Source organism: Camelus ferus, chromosome 35, assembly GCF_009834535.1.
Source record: "Camelus ferus isolate YT-003-E chromosome 35, BCGSAC_Cfer_1.0, whole genome shotgun sequence".
Lineage (NCBI taxonomy): Eukaryota > Metazoa > Chordata > Mammalia > Artiodactyla > Camelidae > Camelus > Camelus ferus.
In genome coordinates this window covers 24,733,642-24,759,776 of record NC_045730.1, presented here as the reverse complement: position 1 = coordinate 24,759,776, position 26,135 = coordinate 24,733,642, and the positions used below count along the sequence as shown (strand labels likewise).

Sequence of the window (26,135 nt, the reverse complement as noted above, 5' to 3'; positions counted from 1 at the left end):
TTAGGAATGTTATTGTTTATGCTACTACTGTATGCTTTCCCACCAAGGGTCCTGGGAATCAGCTGTCAGTGTGTGCAGAGTGAGCATCTGGGCTCTTCCATGTGGCTTGTACCCCATTCTTTTTTCTTTTCAAGGACTCTTGCCTCATGACTAAATTTCTCTAAGCCCTTATTTCCCCTCATCCCTGGGGACAAATCACCCTCCTCCAGGATATATCCACAAGACCACTGGTCATAGATCTGCCAACACCCTTGCCCAGGTAAAGGCAGATTCTTGGGTGGAGGGGGAGACATGCCATTGTCTTGCAGAGTGGTTACTCAAAAATATTTATTTGAAAAGAATATACTTTATTTAGACGAAAATGCTGCTGTTATGTCACTCTTTTCTTTCAAAATAGCTGAAAGAGTGATGTTTGAATAAAATCATACATGCACCATAGTCTACCACTCCACCTGACACCTTACATTTCCTCTGAAGGATAGCCAATCAATCAAATCTACATGTACCAGCCAATGGGTAAGTCAGTGGTCTTGGGGAAAGTCAGCTCTAAGCAGCACATTGTTGGGATCTTGAGCAAGCTACAAAGGTGTCAAAAAGGAGGTTCCTTCAAAGCACTTGTAAGTTGGGAAAGCAGGACATTGCTGCGGAAAAGTTATGCTCAGATTTTCAGATATACTCTTTTGAGTTTATCTCAAATGACAGAAGGTTGCCTCCTGTTGAGGAGATTCTGGAGTTATTGCTTACATAAATCTTTACCCAGAATACTGATGCCAGAACTCAAGCATCGTGTGCTTTCAAAGGTTGAATGTTTATACACACATTCCCAGATAGCAGCACCAAATGTTACAATTTTTGACTATTACAGACAGACCACATGCACTTTGGGCCATGCTGACCCCAGCTCACTTTGGAACCTGGCTATACGTCTTTTCTGTACATAATCTAACATTATGTGTAGAAAGCAGATGTTTCCAACAGGTGATACCATGTAATTGTAATGATAACTAATTTTACAAAGTGGTTGGTGAGTGGAATGAAACTTGAATGCTTAGGACATGGTAGAGATGTGCCTTGATCTGCATCTTGAAAGATGGGAAGGGATGAGAGGATCAGCATCAGCAATGGTCCCATGGTGGGAAGGCTCAAGTTCAGGGTCCAATACAAGACCTGTCTGTCTGAGGAGGAACCTCTGAAGAGTTTAGAAGTTTAGGAGGGGGGGGAGCATAAATACAAAACAGAAATAGACTCACAGACATAGAATACAAACTTGTGGTTGCCAAGGGGGAGGAGGGTGGGAAGAGATAGACAGGGATTTCAAAATTGTAGAATAGATAAACAAGATCATACTGTATAGCACAGGGGAATACATACAAGTTCTTATGGTAGCTCACCCAGAAAAAAATGTGACAATGAATATATATATATGTTCATGTATAACTGAAAAATTGTGCTGTACACTGAAATTTGACACAACATTGTAAAATTATAAATCAATAAAAAATGTTAAAAAAAAAAAAGAAGTTTTGAAGGTGGGAGAGGGTCTTGGGTTACCTTCTTAAACTTTGGGCCCATGCTAATGACTCCATCAATATTTGCTAATTCATACATCAGTCCAATGTAGCAGGGTGGACATAAATTTATCTATTTATATTTAGATAAATAGGAAGGAAATCTTTCTTCAAGGTAAGTCATAATTTTTCACTTTTGCCAATAGTTATTGAGTAGGGGGATTTTGTGCCAAACATTTTTCTAGGTGCCAGGAATATGGCAGTAAGTTGGAAAAAAAAAGCCCTGTCCACAGGTGCCTCACTCCTCTGTGAGCTTCTCCCTCTGACCACATTCCCACCTAGGCCTGGAGGTTTCTTCTCTTGGACCTTCCTCACTTCTGCAAAAGTAGCCTGTCTTACCCAGCCTAGTTGGGTGACCCTAGGCTGGTGCCTCTTCCTGCTATAATTTTCTGCTTTCTTATTTGTGAAGCAGAGGATGGACCCACTCTCTCAAGTTCCTCTGAATTCTAGCATCCCATGATTTCTACCAGTGTATCTCACATTCAAAAATGCAGAAAAGATACTGAAACCACACTAAAGGGGTATTTTCATTTATCATGGAACCTAGAACTGGTGTGGTGGTCAAGACAGAACATCCAACCACGAGGTTCTAGGACTCGATGGAGATGCTGTGAACTGGCAGTCAGCAGCTATGCCTTTTCCTTCTGGTATGTTATCTTGCATTCCAGAAGTTGGATTTTCTTTCCCTAGATTTAGTCATTTCTAGATTTCCTGGCAGCCAGGCTTTCTGGGTGGAGTTGTGTTCTCCTGATGAGATGCTCTCAGCTGCTGGCCACACTGGCCTAGAAGGTCTGTTCTAGGAAGAGGGTGGGGAGAAACCCTGCTTCCTGATCCCTGGATGGTGATAGTGTGTGTTCCTGAATACAACTGTTGCAGGACAGTTCATGTCCCCACCTTCCTGACCGCTCCAGAGGGAGTAGGTCCCCAGGTGGCAGTGCTGGACTGGAGACTTGGCCTGGAACCCCTTCCTCCAGACCTTCCATCAATTTTGTGAGGGCCTAACTCCTTATAGAACATCTGCTTTAAAAACTAAAGAGATTTGTCTTTCCATCAACTTAGCCCTTAATTATGGAGTCTCTAACTTATGCTCAGAAAAAGGAAAAGCTCTTTCAGACCATGGTTATTAAAGTTTTTAATTTATTGCATCTTTATTTCCAAATCAATAGCAGATCCATAGTCCCAAAGTGGATTAGGTAGGGGTCTCTAGAGAAATAGAAACAATATGAAAGATATACAGAGAAATATTTATTATGAGGGATTAGCTCACATGATTCTGGAGGCTAAGAAGTCCCACAATGTGCTGTCTGGAAACTGGAGGTCCAGGGAAGCCAGTGGTGTAAGCCCTAGGCCGGAGTCCCATGGCCCATGAACCAAAAGTGTTGATGTCTAATGGCAGGAGTAGATGGATGTCCCAGCTCAAGCAGAGAGCAAATTTCCCTTTACTCTCCTTTTTTGTTCTATTTGGGCCCTCAAAGGATTAAATGATGCCTGCCCACATGGGTGAGGGCCATCTGCTTTCTCAGGTCACCTGTTCAAATGTTAATCTCTTCCTCCAGAAACACCCTCACAGACACACCCAGAAATAATATTTTACCAGCTACCTGGGCATCTCTTAACCCAGTAAGTTGTCCTATACAATTAACCATTCTACCAAGAACTAGCTCCCTCCATAAAAAAAACCTCCCTCCCTCTGCCCATCCCATTAATCTCAGGAATAAATATCCCTTTGGCAAAAGTATAAATAGCATTTAGGCATATTTAGACTGGAACAATTTGCACTGTATTCAGACATATTACTGGGCAGAGGGGTTAACAACCACAATTTATAACATTAAGTGAGAAATGCCACTGACTTGCAAATAAACATTTGAGACACAAAATGCATTCGTAGAACCAAGGACTCTTATATTTGGTCATAAAACCAGATCGTTCAAGGATTATGAAGGAATGATATTTCCCTCTTCTTCCTTTTTTGATGAAAACCATTGGTTTTCACCCTGATGTCTGCAAACAGGAAAGTTGGAACTTTGAGCTGATTTTCATTTGTTCTTTTTTCAGGAGGGTTGGGGGAGGTCACTTTTTGGTTTACATTTTGAAGACTTTGAAAGAATACAACTATAAAACATTAACTGAAATTTTCACAAAACTTTAAAATACATACTAGTGAATTTCCATTCATCTACAAATGTTTCCATCTCTTTAGAAGGTGATAATAGAAGAAAACAGTAGCCAAATACATCATTGGTTAAGACTCATCTGAGGGGGATTTCAGAGGCATCCAGAGAAATACAGTCTATTCAATCTTTTAATTTTATGCAGAAAATGATCACCTAAGGCCATATACATTCAAAGTAAGTGCATCTAAACCTGTTGTATTGTTTAAACAGACAAATCATCTCCTCAGCCCCATTTCCATGTTTATGGGGCCAGTAGTGAAGGGGACTCTTGGAGGGAGAGACCCTTTGTTTAATAATTAAACAGGACTAGGGCATTAAGAGAAATGACCTAGCAGCAGGTACCTTTGAGTCAAAAGCTTCAAAATGAAACAGAAAGGACATGAAAAGAAAGGAAAAGAAAATAATAAGAAAGGACCACTCAGAAAGCATTAACTTGAAAATTGACTGGAGATTACGGGGCATGAGGGCCTACAGCACAGCGAAGATTTCTTCCCTGTTCTGGGTACAGAATGAGCCTCAAAGCAGGAGATCAATTAGTGCTAATTTCCTTCACCATTTTCCCTATTAGCTTCCTGTCTTTTCCTTAACTCTTTCAGCTTTCTACGAAAAGAACAAAACAGCTTTCCAGTCTCTGCCTTGTTTGATGTCTCTTCTGAGGCTCTAAGGCAGATGCAGTAGGTCACAGACAGACATTTCATCCAGATACAGAGTGGAAGTGCCAACTGCAAAAAAAAAAGCACAGCCTAAAAGTTGAGAATTATGCTTTATTCAGTGGACATACTGAGGACCTCAGCCCAGAAGACAGCATCAAATGGCTCTGAATGACTGTTCCAAACAGGTAGGAGAGGAAACAGGATACATAGGAGTTTTTGAAAAGACAAAAACAAAAAAAAACCAGAAAGTTGGAACATCAAAAGTTACTGTTAAAGAAAAGCCAGCCATCTCAAATTAATGAATTCAGCACTTTTCAGTGGGTGGGAATATGCAAGATTCTGGACTCACTGAAATCAGCCCTTTAACATGCACCTCAGTTATCTAGCACCAGTGTCCTGTTTTTCTCCATCCTGAATCCCCTCAGGATGTCCAGCTAGGGGCAGCTGCACTAGCTGATGGTTTAATGGCTTGATGGCTGCAACACCCTTTGTTTACTGATACGGCAGGTGACATTCTTCATCCACAAAAGTTTACTTTCCTACTTTCCCTGACCCCTCCTTGACTATATGACAGTAATTCAATGACCAGCAAAGGGTTGAGCTAGAAGATTCTCCTTGCTGTAATGGAACAGGCAACCAGATTCTCAGGTACCCACCAATCTCCTACTATCCTTTCCAATGGCCAAGACCTATTGACGCATCCCAGACTCCTCTAGGGACTACGGGGCATGCAAAGAAAAACAGTCAGACAGGGGGTCTGAAATTACGCTATCACTGATCCACTCTTGTAGGCTAATACACATTTGCAACTTCTCTGATGAAGCAGAAAGATCTTTGGAAAGACACATGGATTGATTGACATGGGTGTGAGTCACCAAGAGAACGGAACGTGGGAGTGTTAGGGTTAATGGAACACATCAATTCCTTCTCAGTAATCTCCTCACCTTTTTTTCTTTTTTCTTTTCCAAGTAGATGGCCAACAAGTTCTGCAAGAAAATACAGAGCACATCCAATTTCCATCTCTGGCTACATTTTATCTAACTTTAATAAAAGAGTCAGCAAACAGGAATTGGAATATTCACAACACATTTCCTGATCAGTACAAACCTCCAAATTAGTTTGTTGTTCACAGGCAGCTTCTTACTCGGGGCAGATGAGAGGGAGCAGAGGGGGCAAGAAGAGAAAGGGGAGCAGGAAGGACAACTCCTCTTGAAATAAATTCAGACAATTAAAATTCCACCACATGGGCACAGACATCAGGAAAGATTTCAACAGAATAAATAATCTTTTCACGGAGCCTCTGGAATCAAGGTCTGTGGAAAAATTCAGTCAGGAAAAGTTCTGTATATGGCATCCCTGCTTTTGGCAGAGAACTCAAAAATGGAAATGAAATGCACAGTCAGGCAACTTCTAAGCAGTTTTAAGTAAGTACAGTCATAATTCATCTTCAGTCGAACAATGTGAGACTTTAATAAGAGCAACAGGAAAATTCTAGAAGGAAAGAACTCTTCTGATTTCCATTGTTCTGCAAACACTCCCTCTCAAGCAGTGATGTTTTTTCCCCCATAGTTACCAAGTGTGAGTCTGGTTAATGGAACTAGAGAAACAGTAAACTGTATACTTTTATTCCAGTAGAGGAGAAGGGGGAGTATTTAATTCTTACATAATTCTGGGCAGATTATATGGAAGAGTGCTTGCTTATGTGATTTCACAGGATTTGTGCTTTCTTATCGTCCCACCCAAGTAGCTGGAAAACATCCACCTGAGGAGCAAGTGCTCACGGGGACCTCAGCACTTTTCTTGGCTTTGAGATGATGCACTCTTCAAAGTATTTAACCTCTTTCGTGTCATCTACAAAATGGGATGGGGCTAGTGGTTGTGAAACTATTTATACAAGCCTCAGTGTTGCTATCAAGATGCATACACTTCTAAAGTGCCCTATCATCCACAGAAATTTTGTTACACACACAACAGCTATTATTTTGAGCATCTACATGTCCTGATTGTGACCAAAACTTGATTAGACTAATCAATTAGTGTTTCCTTAGACTTCTACCACTCTTACAAGTTCTAAAACTCTATACTAGCATAGTTACAGGATCCCAAATACCAGTGTTTGGGGTGAACAATAAAGCTTAGGAGGGAAAATAATATAGAACGAGGATTTTTGCTTTTTTTAAATTTTATTTTGAATAATTACAGACTCACAAGAAGTTATGAAAACAGTAAAGAGAGGTCCCTTGCACGCTGCACCTGGCTTCCCCCAGTTGTAACATCTTATACGACTATAGTACATTAAAAAGACCAGGAAATTGACATTGGTACAATACTATTCATTAGATACTATTAACTGGATTCAGATCTTACTGGAATTAGCAATTTAGCAATTTAAACCAATTTGGACACAGGTAGAGGTAACTTGAATCATTTGCATGAAATTTGTTCTCAGAGGTAACCTGGTATAGGGAATTTGAGTTTGCTGTCATCAGACCCATATATTGTGGGTACATTATTTATCACTGTAAAATGGGAATAATATTACCCAAATAAATTCTTATAAGCAAATATCTTCAGTCCAGCAAGCATGGCATATATTAGGAACTCCAAATATAAGTGTCCTTCGTTCCCTCAGGAGACCTGACACTTCAGGTCCCAGGATTTTGTAGGAGTCCCAGATGATCCCCCGTAATGACCTAGTTATTGATGATGATGATGATGATGATGATGATGATGATGATGATGATGATGATTTTGTTCAGGCTAATCCTGTTTCTTATAACCAACATCCCTGACAAAGACACATCTTCAAAAGATTTGTAGTGAGTAGTTTTAACTCTGTGATGGGCTTAATATCACTTCCCTTAGGAGCAGTCCCCTACCCCAAGAAAGTGACTTGAAAATTTTGGGACTGCTCTGCTCCAAAAGCCATCCTCCACCCAGCAATCTAGCCAGCCTGGACACTTTGTGTTCCTATGGGCAGTTGCCAAGCTGGAGTTGAGGACTGATCTGGACTGTCATTCATCTCATATGCTCCCTCCCCTGGCTCTGATGTGGACCCGGAATTACCCTAAGACTCTGAGGCTAGAAATCAGAAGGAGGTATCAGGCGGTCCCTAATTGTAGGTTTTCTCTTCCAACTTTCTGACAACCTGCCACCCCGTGCAGGTGCACAACGTGCATTAACTGCAGCACTGGCCCTGAGGATGCCGATAACAACCACATGGGCTTCCTCTCCTGGTTTTACTGTATCTCACAAATGATTTGTCTGTAATAAGCCAACTGGGTAAGTGCTATCCTTCTTTCTTTTTTTGGTGCAGTGCCTGCCATGCCTTAATGCCCAATAAATAAAATCACAGCAATAACCCTCCTCTGGAGTACTGGAGTGTTCTGGAGGCAGCACCAGGTCTCTGATGAGTCTGGTGTGGATTTCTTCAGAGCTGTCCTCAGGGTCCCTGCAGTGTTGGTGGGAGGCGCAGTAGAGAGAGTCAGGGGGACATGAGGGTTGTATGGAGAACAGCACACAGCAAGAGCCAGTTAAAGAAGGGAAGTTGGGGTGGGGGCTGAGTTGGGTATCTCCGCTTAAAGGAAGCATGAAGTTTTTGTAGAAAGCTTCAACCCTGGGGCCAGAAAGATCGTTTTATTGGAACCTTGGCTCTATCACGCACCGGTTAAGGGCTAAGGACAAATTCCTTACCCCTCCTTTTCCTGTATTCTGATCTGTGAATGGGACTCGCAGTACCTAATTCTGAGATCATGTATTATGAAGACAAAACTAAAGTGGAAGAAAGGACTTAGGGCCTCATTAAATGTAAATTTCCTCCTCACCTTAACCTTCTAGAAATACCCCAGCACAACTCAACCTACAGATGTTTCCCTGTCAACACTCAGGCACTGAGGGCCACCTACAGTTGACGCGGGTTGAGGGATTCTGTCCCAGCTGACCTCTGATCTTAGGTGTCACATCTCCCCTGGAGTTCATGGGTGGATTGGGACGTGAAGAGCTGCAGGATGGCATTATCCTGTGGAAACCTTGTGGGGTCACACTGTGAGACCCCGGTGCCACCCAGGACCCTCAGTCAATCAGCTGCAAGGCTACTGGCCTGAAAGGCAGGTGCTGTTATTCCAAAGCGGCGGGGAACCTAGGCTGCCAGCGGTCTGGGCGCCAAGGTCGCTTTTCACCTTCCCCGGGAGGCCTGCGGGCCTCGGGGTGGACCCTCTCGGGTGGCCGCCAGACCGGCCGCCAGGCGGCACCACGGCCGGGTGCCTGGGCGGGCGGGCCGGGGGCGCGAAGGGGTTAAGGAGTCGGCGGAGGCGCGGCAGCAGCTCTCCCGGGAAACCCACCCGGGCGCGCGGAGGCGGGAGCCGCCGTGGGCTGCAGGGCCCGGTGCCGCGCCGGGCGGGGGCGCGGCCAATCGGGCGGCGGGCCCGGCGCGCGCGGAGCCAGGCGACATGGAGGGAGGCGCGGCGGCCGGCTGCCCCTGACGCGCGGCTCCGAGCCGGTGATCCGCCAGCCCGCGCCGCCCGGGGCCCTGCGGCGCGGAGATGAGCAGGTCGGCGGCGCTCCTGCTCTGCCTGCTGGGCTGCCACGTCTGGAAAGCGGTGACTAAGACGCTGCGGGAGCCCGGCGCCAGAGCCCAAGGTCCGTGCGCGGCGGCGGCGGCGGCGGCGGCGGCGGCGGGGCCCGGGCGGAGGGCTTTGTGTCGGCCGCGGGCCTGCGGCAGAGGCGGCGGCGGCGGCCGGGCTCCCGGGCCGCATTGTGTCGCCGCGGCGGCCAGAGTCCCCGCCGCCGGGCCTGCAACCCCCGCGCCGCTCTTTTTTGGGGGCGGTGCCTTCCGGGGACGCGGAGATGCCCGGGCAGATGCTCCCGGGAGGCCGTGGGCCGCTGGGGGTGCGGGTGGCATCAGCTGTTGCTGACTTGGGTGGCTGGTTTGGGTGCATCCTAAGTTCCTTTATGCGCCACAGAGACATGAGGCTCCATCTCTTCTTTCGCCCGGAGAGAGCGGCTGGCCCCGGGTCACCTCCGCCAGCTCCCCTTCCTTGGGGCTGGGGGTCCTCAAATGCTGATCGCGGAGGCTGCGCTCGGCCCTTTTGTTGCGTGACCGAGGGGGTGGCCGCCGCCCCTGGGGTGCCCCCTGCGCCCCTGGACCCAGAGGTCCGCGGCCGCTGCCCGCCTCCAGCCTGCTGCAGTTTGGGAAAGTTTCGAGGTTTGCTTCCCCTCCCTATCCGACGTCTTTTCCAGGCCTTAAGGGATTTGCCCGTGGGCCCAGGAATCATCCCTCTAAGAGGAGAAAGAATTGGAACTGGGAGGCCCTAATCAATTTTTTAAAAAAATGATTTCCAGGGATGTATGCGCCAGCTCATGCCTTTTGTCTATTCTTTGGCCTCTGCAAATCTGCTTGCCACCCCTGGAAGCAATGTGGTCGTCTCTGAGAATGGCCACGAGCCTTTTGTTTTTAAAATAAGAATGTATTTGGGCGGAAACCCGAGGCTTCCATTGCATGCGTTTGTGGGGTCTAAATCGAGTGCTTCTCTGGTGCCTGGCTTTTCCAAGGGTGAGTGAGGCGGCGGCAGATGAACATCTGGCATTCACCCAGGACACCGCTGCCACCCTAGCTGGGCCTCTCAGGTCTCCCGTGAAGGTTTCCTTGCAGCCTTGTAGATGCTCTCCGCCCCCAACCCCACTCCAGACACCTTGCCCTTGTCCTTTCCACGAAGAAAGGTGTGTGTTCTGTGAATTCTGCCCAGCGGACAGAATGCACAGGCAGCACTCCATCCTGGCTGGCTCCATTTTCTTTCTGGGACCCTGCTTTACCACACCTCCCCCACCCCCAACCTTTTCCTCATGCTAACCCTCTTCCCTTACAGCACATATTCTGAGTCCAGAGTGCGTGGGAGCAGAGAACCCTGAATAGATTTACACCTCTGATGTTGCCACAGGGAAGGGAGGTTCTACCCAAAGTCCACTGGGTTTACTTTGTTACCTGCATGTTGAATTAAAGGTTTTCATATTCATCACTTGCTGTACCGTTTGCTGGCATCTATTTTATGCGTTGCTTTTTCTATAGCTGTGATGGAATAGGACCGTTATGAGTTGTGCATAACTTTAGTAGTGTATTATGGAAGGGGGAACACTAATAAGGTACAGAAGGACTCACATATCTCTTCCATGTGGGAAATGAATGTTTAGGACATTAGATCATCAGTGTTGAATTGTAGCCTCTTTCATTAATACCCTACTGCTCTTTGAATCAGCGATTTTAATGAATATGATATTTGTGTTTCAACCAGGCCATTAATTCCAAAGTACAGATTGAATTTTTTCTTTTGCACTTGAAGAAGGAAAATGGAAATATTAAGTTCATTAACGTATAACATAGGAGAAGGCCTGGCCTCAGTTGAAAAAAAAAAAAAGTCATGAAAAAACCTAGTATGTTTAGGTCAAAGACCAACTTTTACAGAGACCTTGCTGCTAAAAATCAGATTAGGTAACTAAAATCTCAGAAGTGGAATATTTGATGAAGTGAGTGAGAAGTGGTCAACCTGTGAGCTGTTTGTGCCATGGCTAAGAATAGGTTTGTACGTGGGTGTGGTAGGTTGGAATGGTGTATCAAGTATCTTTATTTTTCTCCCAGGATTGCGTCCTTGATTGTGTAGGATGGCTTTGTAGAGAGTTGAGCCCAGGGCCGCTGCCAGAACTGAGGGCCTCACTACCTGGTATCTGGATTTTGAGTTGTATCATTTTTAAGAGAATGGACTCAATCCCACTGAGTTCTTCAAATTGTCTTGACATTTATCTTGTAACATAATTTTTATTTACTTTGTAAAATTTTATTTAATTTTTTTATTGAGGTATAATTGTTTTACGATATTATGTTAATTTCAGGTGTACAACATGGTGATTCAAAAATTTTAATTTATACTCCATTTAAAGTTATTATAAAATATAGGGTATATTTCCTGTGGTATGCAATATGCCCTTGTAGTTTATTTATTGTATACATAGTAGTTCGTACCTGTTAAACTCCTAGCCTTATCTTTCCCCTCCTCCCTGCCCTCTTCCCATTGATAACCACTAGTTTGTTCTATCTGTGGGTCTGTTTCTATTTTGTTATATTCATTCATTTGTATTTTTCCACATAGAGTAACACAGTTTTTAAATTCATGTCTTTTCTGCGCTCTTGGATCACATACGCAACGAAAACAAATGCTACCTCTGACTTGATTTTGCATTTCCACGGCCGGTGGTGGATGGTCTTGCACAGGGTGGGTGCTCAGGTAGTGCTGAAAGAGTGAAGGGGTGAAGACAAGCTAGTACATATACTATAGTGCACCATGCATGCATTTTAAGAAGCAAGCTTCAATTGGGAACCTTCCCCAAAAACTAATTGATAAAGAGTTTTGCTTTTATTATAGAGTGTCACCTGAATCATACTTTGACCGTGCATTGGGCTCACATAGATGTTGTGCACCAACGGAGTTTAGACTGAGTGAACTCAAATATACACATCAGATACCGTAGTAATCCAGTTAGATCCCTGGGGCTAAATGACACCTTTATTAAATGAATCTTTGTTATGTCATCTGAGGAAACTAACATCTGCAAAACTTCTTGACATCACTTTGCTTTTTATATATTCAAGATAAAATTTAAGATTTGGCTCTTCCCACTGTAGTTGCTTTGAATCAACCAAGGAATGTTAAAGACAACAGCTGTTACTATGAGGGTTGGCTTTGTTGATCATGAATTTGAACTAGCTCCAGCATGAGATTACATGTTTTTATTAAGTGTTTTCACCTAAGTTGTCCTAAAGTGTTTATAGTATCTTTTTTTTTTCCCCTGGGAATTTTATCAGAACTGTTACTCAGATGAACCCACTAGTTCTGACTTTCTCCACCTCTTACACAACTGTGCACTGAGGCTGGCTTGATGGGGGTGGTGCTACTTGAAGAGCAGTAAGCTGTGCACATGTGCTCTACAGAGGTGTAGTTTTGAACCCCAGCACTCCCTTTATGTGCTAAAAGAAAGGTCTGAGCTAGGTTAGGGGCTTCATGCTCAGAATGCTATTGTATGATCTTTACTATGCTGTTCATTGTCTAATAATAGTAAGGTATTTTGCAATGATGTACTAACTTTGTGGTCATCTCAGAAAAGTTACAATCTGTCTTAATGTTTGAGGTGAACGGTTGGCCATCTCTCTTCTCTCCAGAGATCTATTCTTGGCCATACTCAAATTTCGGCTATTGGAACATCATGATCAATTGAAAGACCATGAAGGGATGTAAACTACCAGAAGGGTCATCCAACAAGCGTAATATATGCTGACATTATATTATAAGCATAACATCTAATTAAAACTCAAGGGCTCACATCCTGAGAAACTACAGGACTTGAACTTGCTGAGATCTCTGGGCTTCATTGCAAGCCAGGTATGGAGCTCTATGCAGAAGCAATGGCACTGTCTAGGGAGTTTTTGGCAAAGTCTTTGAAGTGACTTTATAAATTAATTTTTTATCCTATTTGTATTTGTCCAACAGTGCTTTATAACTTATAGCATATTAGCTTAAAAATCTAACCAAAAGAAAGAAAATATTGCATGGATTTCTGAACTAATAGCTTGCAAATGAAAGTACTTTCCAAGTTTTAATCAAGACTTAGTTTTGAACAAATCAGTGATATCTCTGTAAATCTGATAATCTTTATTATTGTTAAATACTAATTTAGTAATTTTAGTAAATGCTAGTTACTAAAAAAGTACATGAAGCTAAGTTGGACAGATAACAGACATGTATAATACTGCATATTGAAGGAAGAATTGGATGTAAAAATATTTCAGAAACCTAGTTGGAAGAATTTGTCCTGTGATAACACATAGACTTCAATAATGCTATTATAGCTTAATCAAATTGTAGAGAAATATTGTAAACAAGTTGATTTTCAGTTGATTTCACCAAATATGGCTTCAGGACTTTTAAAGACCACAGTCCTGGCTAAATTATTCAGTTATAGCATCCATGGAAGTGATATATATTTTAAATGAATTTTTAAATTAAGCTTCAGCACCCCAAATAGACCAATTAAGTGCATGAAGTAATTGTTCTTAAAGAAATTTTAGTGTGATGCAATAGTTTGCCCTAAATTCAGAAAAACCATTACTTTTGTAAAGTCAAACTTGTAAATAGGCAACATTTGAGGCATTTAACCACTTTAGAAAGGGTTTCATAATAAGTTCCCTTAAAATCAACAGTTCAGTCCGCATACTGAAGATGATTCTACCTTCCTCTGATCAAGCCTCTGTTTGAAATGATCTGCTGGATCCTCCTCCTCTCAGATTAAAGTGAGTCTGCAAACATTTGCTCTTTTTTCTTTCATTTACCACTTACAGAATCTCTTAATCCATAGTGATGCCAGTAATTAAACCCTATTATGTGGATAACTCCAACGTTTCTCTCTCTTGCCTTGACCTGGTGTCCTAGCTCCGTTTCTTTATATACAACAAGCTACTGGACATCTCCATTCAGTGCGGTGAGTTTACTTCAAACTCCTGATCTTCCAGTCTCCTCCAGTCCAGCATACCTTAAATTTTCTATTCACTGGACTCAAAACCTGGCTGCCCCCTTAGATCCTTTCTCTCTCTTATAATTCATACAGTCACTGATCATAGGGGTGCATTTTTGTAACACATTTATATAGATTTTTTAGATGGGTGGATATGTTCATATAGCATTAGAAGGATCTTCAAGGTCAAGTTTATCCTTCTTGTTCTGGAGATGAGGAAACCCAGGTCGAAAGAAGTGAGGTGACCTCAGATAGTGGTGTTCTCTAGCCACACAGACCCTGTGGAAGGTCGAGTCATGGCCCTCAAAGATGTCTATGACCTGATCCCTGGAACCGGTGAATATGATAGTACTTTACATGGCAAGGGAGACTTTGCAGAGCTAATTAAGTTAAGGATCTCCAGGTGGAAATATTATCCTGGATTATCCTTAGAAGAGGGAGGCAGGAAGATCCAAGTCAGAGGAGATGTGACAACAGAAACAGAGGGTCAGAGTCAAAGAGACGATGAAGATATCTCACTGAAGGCTGTGAAGATGGAGGAAGGGCCACATGCCAAGGAACACAGGTGGCCTCTGGAAGCTGGAAAGGGCAAGGAAATGGATTCTCCCCTAGGGCTTCCAGAAGGAATGCTGCCTGGCTGACATCTTCACATTAGCCCAATGATGCTATTCTGGGGCTTCTGACCTCCAGAACTGTACGATGGTAAATTTGTGTTGTTTTAAGCCACTAAGTTGTAGTCCTTCACTTGGTGGCAATAGGAAACTAATACAGATACTAGCCCCCAAGGACTGTGAGAGGAGATGCACCCATACAGCCAGGGACATGTTACAGCGTGGACCACTTTGGGAGACCAGGATGCTGAAGATAACACTCAGAGAAGTGCATGAAGTCTTTGCATCTAACAGAATTCTGCCAAATTGGTACCATGTTGGGGATCCTCGGGGAACACCTTACGGACCTCCCCACCACCACCAAAGTAACTTTTTTTTTTCCAGCGGTGCTCAGTGGGCTGTGACATGTAAGCAAGTTGCATCAAATTATCTATGTTCCTTCTAGAGTTGGGATTATTCACATCTGCACGGAGAATAGAGAGCCTCTTTTAGAAATCTGGCTTGCTTTTAAACTTGGCTCTAATCTTTGTTGAAAACCTATTGGTAACTAAACGAGGTAAAAGAAAGTTATGATTTTGTTAGCCCCGGATGCCTTTCATATAATAAAGCAATACAGGACCCCACCCCCAACTTGAAAAGGCCTCCCAGGTGTGTCTCAGAGGCCCAGCACGTCTCCTTGGTATTTCTCTACCTGTCTCAAGGCAAATGAGCCCTGCCACCTCTGGGGCCTGGAACCAGGGGAACAATTAAAGACACCGCCATGCAAGAGTTGGGCAGAGCAGTGTAGAAACACCTGGATAGTCCTCGACATGGCCCCAGTGGGGAAACACAGGAATTTTAGTGAGACTGCATGGTCTCCTGCAGTTTCTGTTTCACCAGGAAAAGATTAAAGACTACTGTAGCTCAGAGAGGGGAGCCACATGGCATTCAGGCAGGACCCGGAGCAGCAGCTGCAGGGGTCACTAGTGATTTGGTGGAGTGGCCTGGGGTTCCAACCTCACAGGCCAGGAGAGGGGGAAAGATAATGAAGTGTCTTCTCCTGAGGAATCAACTCAAGACAGAAGCTTGAACCGTCTTAATTTCAGGGCTTTGGCCTAAAGGTCAATAAATATTGGAAAAAGGGAGAGAAGGACTCAGTTATGCTAAGGCCGAAGACGTTGCCTTAGGTGGAGTTATCAGTCTTTCCTTCCCTCCCACCTCATGAACATCCATGCATTCCTTTCTCTTCAGTTTCCCTTCCTGGCCTCCCTGTGCCCCCACAGGTCCTTGTGGACAGCAGCATGTCTTCCTCTCTGTTTTTGTCTGTCCTTTCAACCCAGGCTCTCTCCACATGGCTCTTTTCCAACACCATTTGAGTCATGTTTCTCTGCTGCAGAAAAACATCGACTATTTTCCTGTTACCCAAAGTATGAAGGCTCAATTATGAAGTCTGGTCTTGACAGCCTTTCTGTCTTTCCTCACATGCCTGTTCTGACTTTCTCTCCTGTTATTTGCCGGATGGAAGTATCCCCTCCAGCTAAAGTGTTCCATTCATTGTCCCCTGGGAGATGGTGGCGCAGCCTCAGTTCCCTGCACCCACAGTTGTGTCCCTCGTTTCTGTTCTTAAAATCCTAAATGTTGAGCGTCTGCTGTAGGAAGGCAGTATACTAAACACTTAGTAGACAAAAGAGGGTGGTGTAGAGGGGCCAGTGTATTTTGGGTAAGCTTGATTATCGAGGGGTCCTTACCCTCTTGTATTTTACAATCCAATTGGAGAAGAAATGGAAAAATCAATTAAGGACATCACCAAAGTACTTTTATGTAATTAGGCAAGAGTCTCTTGAGTAAGATGAAACTCATTAATGCTTGCATGACTAAAACCCAGCTATAAGTTGTCTATGATGTTTATTTCTAGGTATTTCAAGGGTCTGTCCACAGTAAGCCACAGGAAGTTGTATTTCAGAGAGCATAAGCACACAGAACATCGCTTAATGCTCCTAAAAGATCTGTTGAGTAAGAGACATCCTTTTGGTGATCAAATATTTAAGCAGCAACAGCAGTGATTAGACAATATTGGTACTGTAATGATTTCCAGTATCAGTTGAAGCTCTGGATAATAATTGCAGAAACAGGTAAAACTCATATTACTTAAATTGAATGGGGAGATAAGGTGATCAAATATAGATTTCATATAGTCAAATATTTCAAAACTTAATTTTACATAAAACATAGACACATTACTCAAATATGAGAACCAGCAAGGTCTTTGGGGATTGTGGGAAGTAGCAAATGTCATAGGAAAAGCTGGCTTAGGAGAAGTGAACTTGGAAGTGAGTCTTGAGTTTACAAAAGATTTGTTTTGTTTTGTTTTGTTTTGTTTTGTTTTGAGCTATACCCAACAGGAATAGAGAAACATGATTTTAATAAGAGAAGATAATCAGGTCCAAGTCCAATGAATATCTCATTTGCCTAGATTTACTTTTTTGAGCTGAGGATTTGCATAGAAGAATTGTTGAATTCGTATTGAAGGGAAGATTTTCAGTGTAATTTCTACAGGGCTGAACTGAGGCACTAAAACGCTGATGAAAGTTACCCTCAGCCCATAAGGTGGGTTATATTAGGAAGACTTCTGATTTCAAACCAGCAATTAGCACAGCCTCGTGGGTGACTTTATACCAGTAGTAGCTGAGTGTGGTTGTGGTTTGCTTCCTTTGCACCACAATTAGCACTTAGATCTCTCCTCTCAAAGAGAAGGCTCAATCAGAAGCATTTTCTAATGGAAACCCATCTTCACAGAGAGAATTAAAGCATATGTAACTTGGGTCTTAATATTTTGTTGTTAACAACACTTTTGTTTATTTGCTTATTCTTAATTTGTTTGATTATTTATAATGTATAGTTGATTTTAATATTTTATTAATGACTTGGATGAGTACATTGCAGGGACATTGATCATATGTTCTTATGAAATAAAGCGGAAAAGGATGTGTCTTAGACCATTTAAGCTGCTGTCAAAGAAGGCAATAGACCAGGTGGCTTATAAACAGCAGAAATTTATTTCTCTCAGTTTGGGAGGCTGGGAAATTCAAGATCAAGGTGCTGGCAGATGCGGTGTCTGGTGAGAGCCCACTTCTGGTTTGTAGATGTCTGTCTTTTTGCTGTATCCTCACTTAGCAGAACGGGTGAGGGAACTCTCTGGGGTCTCTTCTTAATAAGGACACTAACCCCATTCATGAGGTCTTTAGCCTCATGACCTAATCACCTCCCAAAGGCCCCATCTTCAGATACCATCTCACTAGAGATTAGGTTTCAACATACAAATTTTGGGGGGACACGGACATCAGTGTACAGCAAGGGGCTTGCAAGATTTAAATTAAAAAAAAAAAAAAAAAAAAACCTCTCCCAAGGCAGTAACTGTGGGGTAAAGATAACAAAATTGTAGAGTAGAAAGGAAGTTACATATATAGTTTTTTAGCCAATGGGGAAAAGACTTAGATCTTTTAGATGTCTGTAAGATTAATCAAGTAAAAAGTGAGTAGAAGGTATGACTTAGTTACCAAAACTTCCAGGGTGATCTTGAGCTGCTTTGAATTTGTGGTTTCGAGAAGGCAGATTGGGACATAAACCTTTGTCATGTGTTGGTATGACCACACTTGGAGGATTGTATTTGGCCCTAGATGCTAGATTTAAGATTGCTGTTGACCCTCCTGAACACATTCCAAGGAAAGCTTGAAATTGAGTCGCTTGGCTTCATGTGCTGCTGTTTCCATATCATCTGGTCATCCATTGATGATGTTAGCAAGCGCTGGGCTGGACCAGAGGCCCCTGCATCCACACAACCCTCTGACACAGCCTCATCCCTGTTGGTCATCACAGGCTCAGCCCCAGAATAGCTGAACTGAGTTCATCAGATGGAGGAACTCCAGACATTTATTGTTGTTCTTGAAAACAGGGCAGCTACATGGGTAGCCTCAAAGTCTTATTTGAGAAAGATGGTCTGGTCCCAGAGAATGTTTGGTCTAAACAAAAAAAGGCACCAGAAGGTGTGTTGGGAAACCTCAAGTATCTTAAGATCGACTGCATTCATTTTCTATGGCTGTCTTCACAGATTACCCCAAGTCAATGACTTGAAGCAATGCCCTTATTGTCCACAGTTTCCAGGGGTGGGAGGTTTGGGCACAGCACAGCTCAATGAAGTCTCTGCTTGGGGCACCACATGGCCAGAATCAAAGCATTGGCGGGGTTGTGTTCCTTCTTGTAGGCTCCTGGGTAGAACTCACTCCCAAACTCGCTCAAACTGTTGTCAGAATTCAGTTCCCCACCGATAGAGGACCGAGGTCCGTTTCTCTGCTGGCTGCCAGTCTGGAACCTTTCTTCACTCCTTAATGCCACCTGTTTTCTTTGTCACCTTGTCCCTTCCACTGCCAGACTGGCAGCTGCATGAGGAGACCTTCCCACATGTCATCGCTCTCTGATTTGCCCTTCTGCCCTCTCTGACCACAGCCAGAGGAAGTTCTCTGCTCTGAAGGGCTCATGTGATTAGACTGGGCCAACCAGGTAATCCAGGACAGGCTCCCTGTCTCCAAGTGCATAGCCTTCATTACCTCTGCAGTTCTTTTTGCCGTTCAATGTAACATATTCGCAGGTTCCAGGTTGAAGGGCATGAACATCTTTGGGGATTGCATCCTGCTGGCCCACAGCCATAGTGTAAAGATGGGTCGTGCCATCAGCAGTGGACAGAGGGTTTCAGGAGGCAGATTTCCCTGCCATTGGAGACATTAAGAAGAGCAGGGAGGAAGACCACGGAGGGTGTTCTCTCCAAGAGTCTCAGGAAGGGTTGTTGGATGAGTGACTTCTCTGTCCCTTCCTGCCCTGAGATTTTAGAACTTTGCTGACCAAACTCTAAACTTTAGGGATTAAACTCGTAACTCTGGAGGCATATGTGAAGAAAACCTCAGGCAGCTTATACAATACCAAATTCTATATTTATAGTGGTCCTGAGTATTGGTATTTTGACCCTGAGAACCTGGGAGTGAGGTTTATTTCGATGACTACAGTTTACTGAATTATTTGAATGGTAAATACGTGCAATATCTCTCTTATACTTAATGTTAAGTCAGTGTAACAGTGACAGGCACTCTCAGCTTCACTCAGACATGAAAAGTAATCAGAGTGATTAGCTAACATGTTTTGAGTGATTGTTGCAATGCCAGGCGCAATGCTGAGTACCTGGTGGATTATCCTAATTTAATCTTCATACCAATCTTGCAGGCTACAAATATCAGTCTCATTTTATAGAAGGAGAATATAAGGCACAAAGAAATTAAACCTTTTGCCCAAAGTCACACAGTATGTGACAGAGTCCACTGTGTGACACCAGGCAGCCTGGCCTTCACCCTCAGACTGGGCTGCTTTCTGACTTGGAGGTTTAAATTAAAACTGCACACAATTTGGATCCTCGTGGCATTTTACTGGTACAAGTAAGGGTCTCTGAATGGACCTGTTCGTTTTTATGATGAAAGACAAACATATCTGCTGTGTGGTCCCTGTTGGCCTGGGAGGCACAGAAAGCCACCCTGAACAGTTACTTTGGAGCATCTCCTAAGAGCAGAGCCCTGTGTGTTACGTTGTGTGGGATGCAGATGTGTGGAAGCGGTAAGGAACCCTCACCAGTCACTCTCATGCGCTCCTGACCGAGGTCGAGTCGAGTAGGGTGGGACTTGGGGTTACACCCAGCTGGGCTTGGGGGAACCTTCTGGCTTGTGTTTGAAGCCCATTAATATTTGGCAGACTATTTATATAACAAGAGAAGCTTGTTAGAACCCAGCGATTGGAGAGTCAGAGGTAGGGAAGGATGTAGTTATTTGCAAAACAGGCCTTCAAGTATGTTTGAATGGTAAAGATGCCCTTGTTCTCCTTGAGCATCAAGTAGGGGCTTTATTCACTCCAAAGGAGGTGTGAAATATAATATTTATTTGATATTTGAACCTACTTGAAAAAGTTTAATCTTTTTCACTCTTTAAAAAAAAGCTCCTTAGTTCCTCTTTCTTTGTATGATGATCGTGAAAATAAATTTTTAAATGATGCCATTATGGGACTTTAATAGATTTTTCCAACTTTTTCACCAAAATGTTTGGCCATTAAAAAAACTGAAACAAATTTATGTGTGTATGTGCGTGACTGGGACATTGTGCTGTACACCAGAAATTGACACATTATAACTGACTGTAATTCAATAATTTTTTTTTAATTGGAAGAATTTTACAGTGAATACCCCATACTCACTATTTAGATCCTACAATTAATATTTTACTCTGCTCACTTTGTTATTTATCTACCAACTCATTTATCCTTTTGTCCATCCATCAATCAGTCCATCTGATTTTTAAATGAATTTTAAAGCATATGTCAGATATCAGTGCCCTTGCTTCCATATACTGTGGCATGCATATTATTAATTAGTGTTCAATATTTGTTTGATTTCTTTCTCATAGGTTAATTTACATACAAGGAAATACCCAAATCTCAAGTACTGATGTATGCATTCACCTGTGCAATCCTGAATCCCATTATGATACAGGCTGTCATTTCAGAAAGGTCCCTCATGCCCCTCTCAGTAAATCCCTGCTCCTACCCCTTAGGGGAAACCACTGTTCTCATTTTTCCACTACAGAAACCATTCTTGCCTGTTCTAGAACGTCCTGTAAATGGAGTCATACAGTATGTACCCTGGCTTCTTTTGTTCACCATAATTTTTCTGTGTGATCCATCCATTTGTCACATGTACCAATGGATTGCTTATTCTTATTGCTGAATAGTAGTCCACTGGACTACTAATATTCTACAGTGTATTCATCCATTCTTCTATTGATAAACACAATTTTTTTCTGGTTCAGGGCTACTGTAAACAAAGTTGCTGTGAACATTTTAATATGTTGTTCTGTAGACATATGTTTTCATGTCTTCATTGCTCTTGGGAAAATATCTAGGAGCAGAATTCCTGGGTTATGGTGTTGGTGAGTATTTATTTTCATAAGTTTCTGCTAGACCTCTTTCCAGGTAGAAGTTGTAAGAGTCAATACACTCCAACAAGTGCCAGGATCTCTTAATGACTAAGCAGCTCCTAGAAGTTACTTGGGATACTTAATTAACCCTGTTGAGTCATTCATGTATTGAATCAATTCCTCGAAGTATTCTAACAGACTTTTCTTAAAGTTAATAAAGTATTAAGCATATCTATTCACAGTAGTCAGAAATTTTGAATTAGAGTCGAGCATGCCAAGAAATGATCTACTGTAAAAAGTGAAATTCCTTGAGATTGAAAAAGCTTCCCTAAAGACTGGGTATATCATTTGGAAATGGAGACCAGGTACAATTGTTTCTTTATTTCCTCTGCTTGTGCCATTAACCTCTAGGAATATACATTTAGCATTTCAGACGTATGTGCGTGTCCACATGAAGATTTCATGGAACCGAGCTGTTCCAGAGATCTACGTATGGGATGGGGGAAGAAGTGGGTGTTTGAGTCAGGTCCTCTTTTTTTCAGTTCTGTTTCTTCCCTCATGTAGCCTTTCCTAACTTTCAGTCTAGTTCAGAACTGCCTGATATTTTTAAGAAACTGTATCCATGCAAAGAGCAGTGGCACCTGTGTGTGGTTTTCCTGCTGTGTGTGCAGTTGCCCTTTTAGCAGAGGTACTCTCTCCAATCTGTTGCCTGGCTTCTTTGGACTTCTACCAGACGGACAGATTTAGTGGCTTAAATAGCCTTTCTGCTGTTTGTATGAGAGATTTTGTAAAAGGAGAGGATTATTTTCTGAACTTAAAACATTTTCTTGCTTTGATGCTCTTGAGATAGGATTGTTCAGTCTGACTCTCGAATGTGGGCCCCCAGAGCCCTGCATTTGTTGGGTATTTAATGTGGTAGAAACTCATCCTCTGGAAACTGCTAATCACTCTATTACTGTGTCGATATTTTTTGACACTGAGAAAATCTGTGGTTATTCTGAGTTAGGAAAACAGAATCTCATTAGAGCCATGTAAGTCTGTTATTCCAAATATTGTGATACAAAAGGGCAGTGCTTCTTGAGGATGGAATGAAAGAAGTTCCTTGTGTTTAGTGTCATTTGATTATTTAAAATATTCCTGCCTAATCAGAGGTTGAAGGTGATTGGTTTTTAGATGCCTCTTTAGAACAAGGTTTGTTGTTTTTTTTTTTTTTTTTTTTTTTTTCAACTTTTTTGCAGGGCTGATAGATTTCTTTCATTGTCACCTACCATCTGCTGGACATGTTTTTGAGTGTGTGATAAAGCATATGGTAAAGGGATGGAGAAGTTAATGCATTCAACTGGTGAAGGTGGAGGGCACAGTGTCTGCAGTCTGGTCAAATTTGCAGCCCACCTGCTGGAGCACAGGGAGCCCTTGTAAAATGTGGCTTTGCTTTCCAGGCTGAGCCCTCACAGACTGTGGATTGTCCCAGTGTTACTAGTGTGGCCACAGCAAAATTAAGCTGCTCTTTCCTAAATGACCTCCCTTGGCAGATACTCTGTGCACAGCTGAGAGATACTTTTTTTTTCCTTGCCTAGTGAAATTAAACTCAGAAAGTAATCCTTTGAGCTCACTCACCTCTTGGCAAAGCCGACTGTTAAAATGTCTCTTAATACACACTTTGTATTTTTTTTTTTAGAATTAATTCTTTTTCTGTAACTTAGGTTTTCAGTTGGAATTAAAATTGATTTTTAAAAAGGCTCCTATTATGAACTTTCTCCCCCACTGTTTGAAACAGGTTTTTAAAACACTCTTGGACCTTATTTGCCTTTTTAAATTTAAAGATAAAAGTATTGCCTAAATGACTGTTCTTTGAGTGTCTTGTTGGAAATCTATTCAATGTCATATTAAATATTAAACTTATGCATTCCAAATCAATACATGTTAAAATACTACATAAATGCTAAGCAAATGTGAGAAAGGAGTTATGAGCTTTCAGACCAGGGGTGTTGTTATGTGTACTCATTAGATAACATTTTGTTCATTAGATAGGGCTATTCCCTGCTCATATCTTCCCATTTCTAAATTCAGAATCCTTAGGGAGGGAGGCCTTTACCTGAGAGAATGATCTGAAAAGACTTGAAGTTAGATGCTTTCTAACCTTCTACTCCTGTTAGCTGCTTCATGCCTGATTAGCTGCTCTTTATTCACTCATCCACCCACCTCTCCACCTACCCATCTATCTGCCCACCCATTTATCCACCCATCCATCCACCCACCTATCCATCCAGCCATCCACCCATCCATCCACCCATCCATCCACCTATCTATCCATCCATCTACCCATCCATTCATCCCCTCAACCATCCATCTATCCATCCATCCATCTACCTATCCATCTATCTATCCACTCATCCATCTATCCACATACTCATATTTATACCCACCCATCAGTTCATCCACCCATCTACCCATCCATCCATTCAACAAAGAGTCTGCTTTCCTCACCTTTCACCACCAAAATGTTGATGTTATTATCTTAAATGATTAGGATCTGTTATTTTCAAGTGCTTTACATTATCTCTTGTTCCTCATAATCCTGAGAGTTATTCAGGAGAGAGATTATTCCTTTCCATACAGGAGAAAAAATGTGGCTTGCAGTCATGTATTAGTATAGCACGGAGGCGGTCAGCCTGCACGCACCCTCCTCCGCTCTCCTCTTAGTGCGTCTCTCGGTTGCTCTAGGGATTCCCACTCACAGTTTGGACAAATTATCAGTGGAGTTTCTGAACTTGCTAATAAATTTACATCTCATACCATGGGGGAATACTGAGCAGAGGGTATTATGCCAAGTCTGTGAACTGGTTGCCACATCTGATCTATCTTCCTCTCCCAAATAATTATAAATCCTCTTTTCCCATTTATTCTGCTTGACTGGTTAATCTTCAACCAGATATGCCAACATCAAAGGCTCTGGCTTTGCCGGTATCACTTTCCATAAGTCTCACCTCCTCTGCTAATCTCGTGTGATTTATTTAGGATGCAGTTATCCATCTTTGTTCCTGACCTCCTTCCCTTTCTCTCCCCATTCTTGTTCTTGCTTTTCCAGTGGAGTTAAGAGAAAGTGTCCACATCACTGCATCCAGAAGAGCACAGAAAACAGCTTTGGCAGCAGGAGGAGGAGACTTTGAAAATTGTTGAAAATAACTGCTTACTCCCAGATCTTAGTTTAGATCAGAGTTATTGAATATGCTGTGTTTATCTTAACAAGTCATAAAGGGTTAGAGGTAAGGAATCTGATGGGAGCCATTCCAGTGATGGGATGGGAGTGATTTAGTTCCCAGAGGAGAAGTTCCCTCCTGTAGTCCTTTTTATACCATTTCTTTTTAAATGGAGTGCAACTCTTATGAACCATGACGCTTGCACATTTTTATCTGTTTCATATTAGTGCAGTTTTTTATGATTGTGCAAATGGCATCTTTTTTTTTGTACTTTTTAAAAATTGAGATATAGTCAGTTTACAATGTTGTGTCAATTTCTGGTGTACTGCTTCAGTCATACATGGATATACATACATTCATTTTCATATTATTTTTCACCATAAGCTGCTACAAGATATTGAATATATTTCCCTGTGCTATACGATACAAACTTGTCTATCTGTTTTATATATACCAGTCAGTATCTGCAAATTTTGAACTCCCAGTCCATCCCTTCCCACCCCTTCCCAAATCGCATACTGAATAGGTCATTTATTGCCTGCTGTTTGGGGCTTCTTTAAAGGACTAATAGTTGACTGTTGTCACTCAAGGATGCAGAGTCCCCAGTTTCCTTTCCATAATTTTTTTTTTCAAAGGAGTAAGGAATGACTAGATCTTGGAGTTGCTTTATTCAAAAGACGTGGGCTTTGTACCACACCCAGATAACACAGTAACACAGCAGCCGACTCTGCCAGCTGCCCCAGCTGCGTTTTCTTCATTGTCTGTGTGTGGAAGATGGCTCCAGCACTGCTGAGGCAGCAGGATTCCTGGGTGACCTTTTTGTAATTTATCTCCGTGGAGACTCTTGGCTTGCCTGAAGAGTCCCAGAGACCTTGGATGAGCCAACAGAATGATGACCTGTGAGTCACTGTCTTTCCGGCTCATGGGTTTTTTTGTTTGTTTGTTTGTGTTTTTAAATGAATGAGGCAGAGTTGCATCGCCTAGTCCCTTACCCCCTGAAATGTTCATTTCCTCCCCTTTGGAAGAGGTCCGCTCACCTAGATGACAGCCAGGATGAATGCTCAGGAGAGGGCTTTAAACCCAGATGGGCCAGGGCTGGTTCGTACTGTAGCTCAAGGGAGAGGAATTTAAGAAAAGCCCCCACCCCCTAACCCCCGCCGCCAGTCCTAGGGCACAGCATCCCAACTTTCAGCTGCCAGCTGTGTGATCAGCATCTTCCTGCCTGGTGCTCCATCTCTTCATCTCAGCACATCTTGAGGCCCCTCCTGCTCTAAGGACACACCTGTGGACTGGCACCCTGATGGCCCCATTGCCCCCTCAAACCATTCATTTCTTCCACTCCATTGTCACAAATGCTGCTGTCTGCACGCAGCCTCTATACCTGTCAC

The 26,135-nt window shown here is 42.8% G+C and overlaps 1 protein-coding gene across 4 annotated transcripts in view; it reads left to right on the top strand.

The window, feature by feature from the left end:
- Positions 1–8,783: 8,783 nt before the first annotated feature.
- The window catches only part of FAM171A1 (family with sequence similarity 171 member A1), a 123,898-nt gene continuing 106,546 nt past the window's right edge, over positions 8,784–26,135 (top strand). For 2 of the 4 annotated variants that reach the window (XM_032474019.1, XM_032474015.1), the window contains exon 1: positions 8,785–9,036. In XM_032474019.1, coding sequence (XP_032329910.1) covers positions 8,940–9,036 — 97 coding nt within the window. In that variant the 5' untranslated portion in view covers positions 8,785–8,939. Of the gene's footprint in view, positions 9,037–26,135 lie in introns of all 4 variants that reach the window. The other 2 variants (XM_032474018.1, XM_032474017.1) reach the window with 2 other exon arrangements.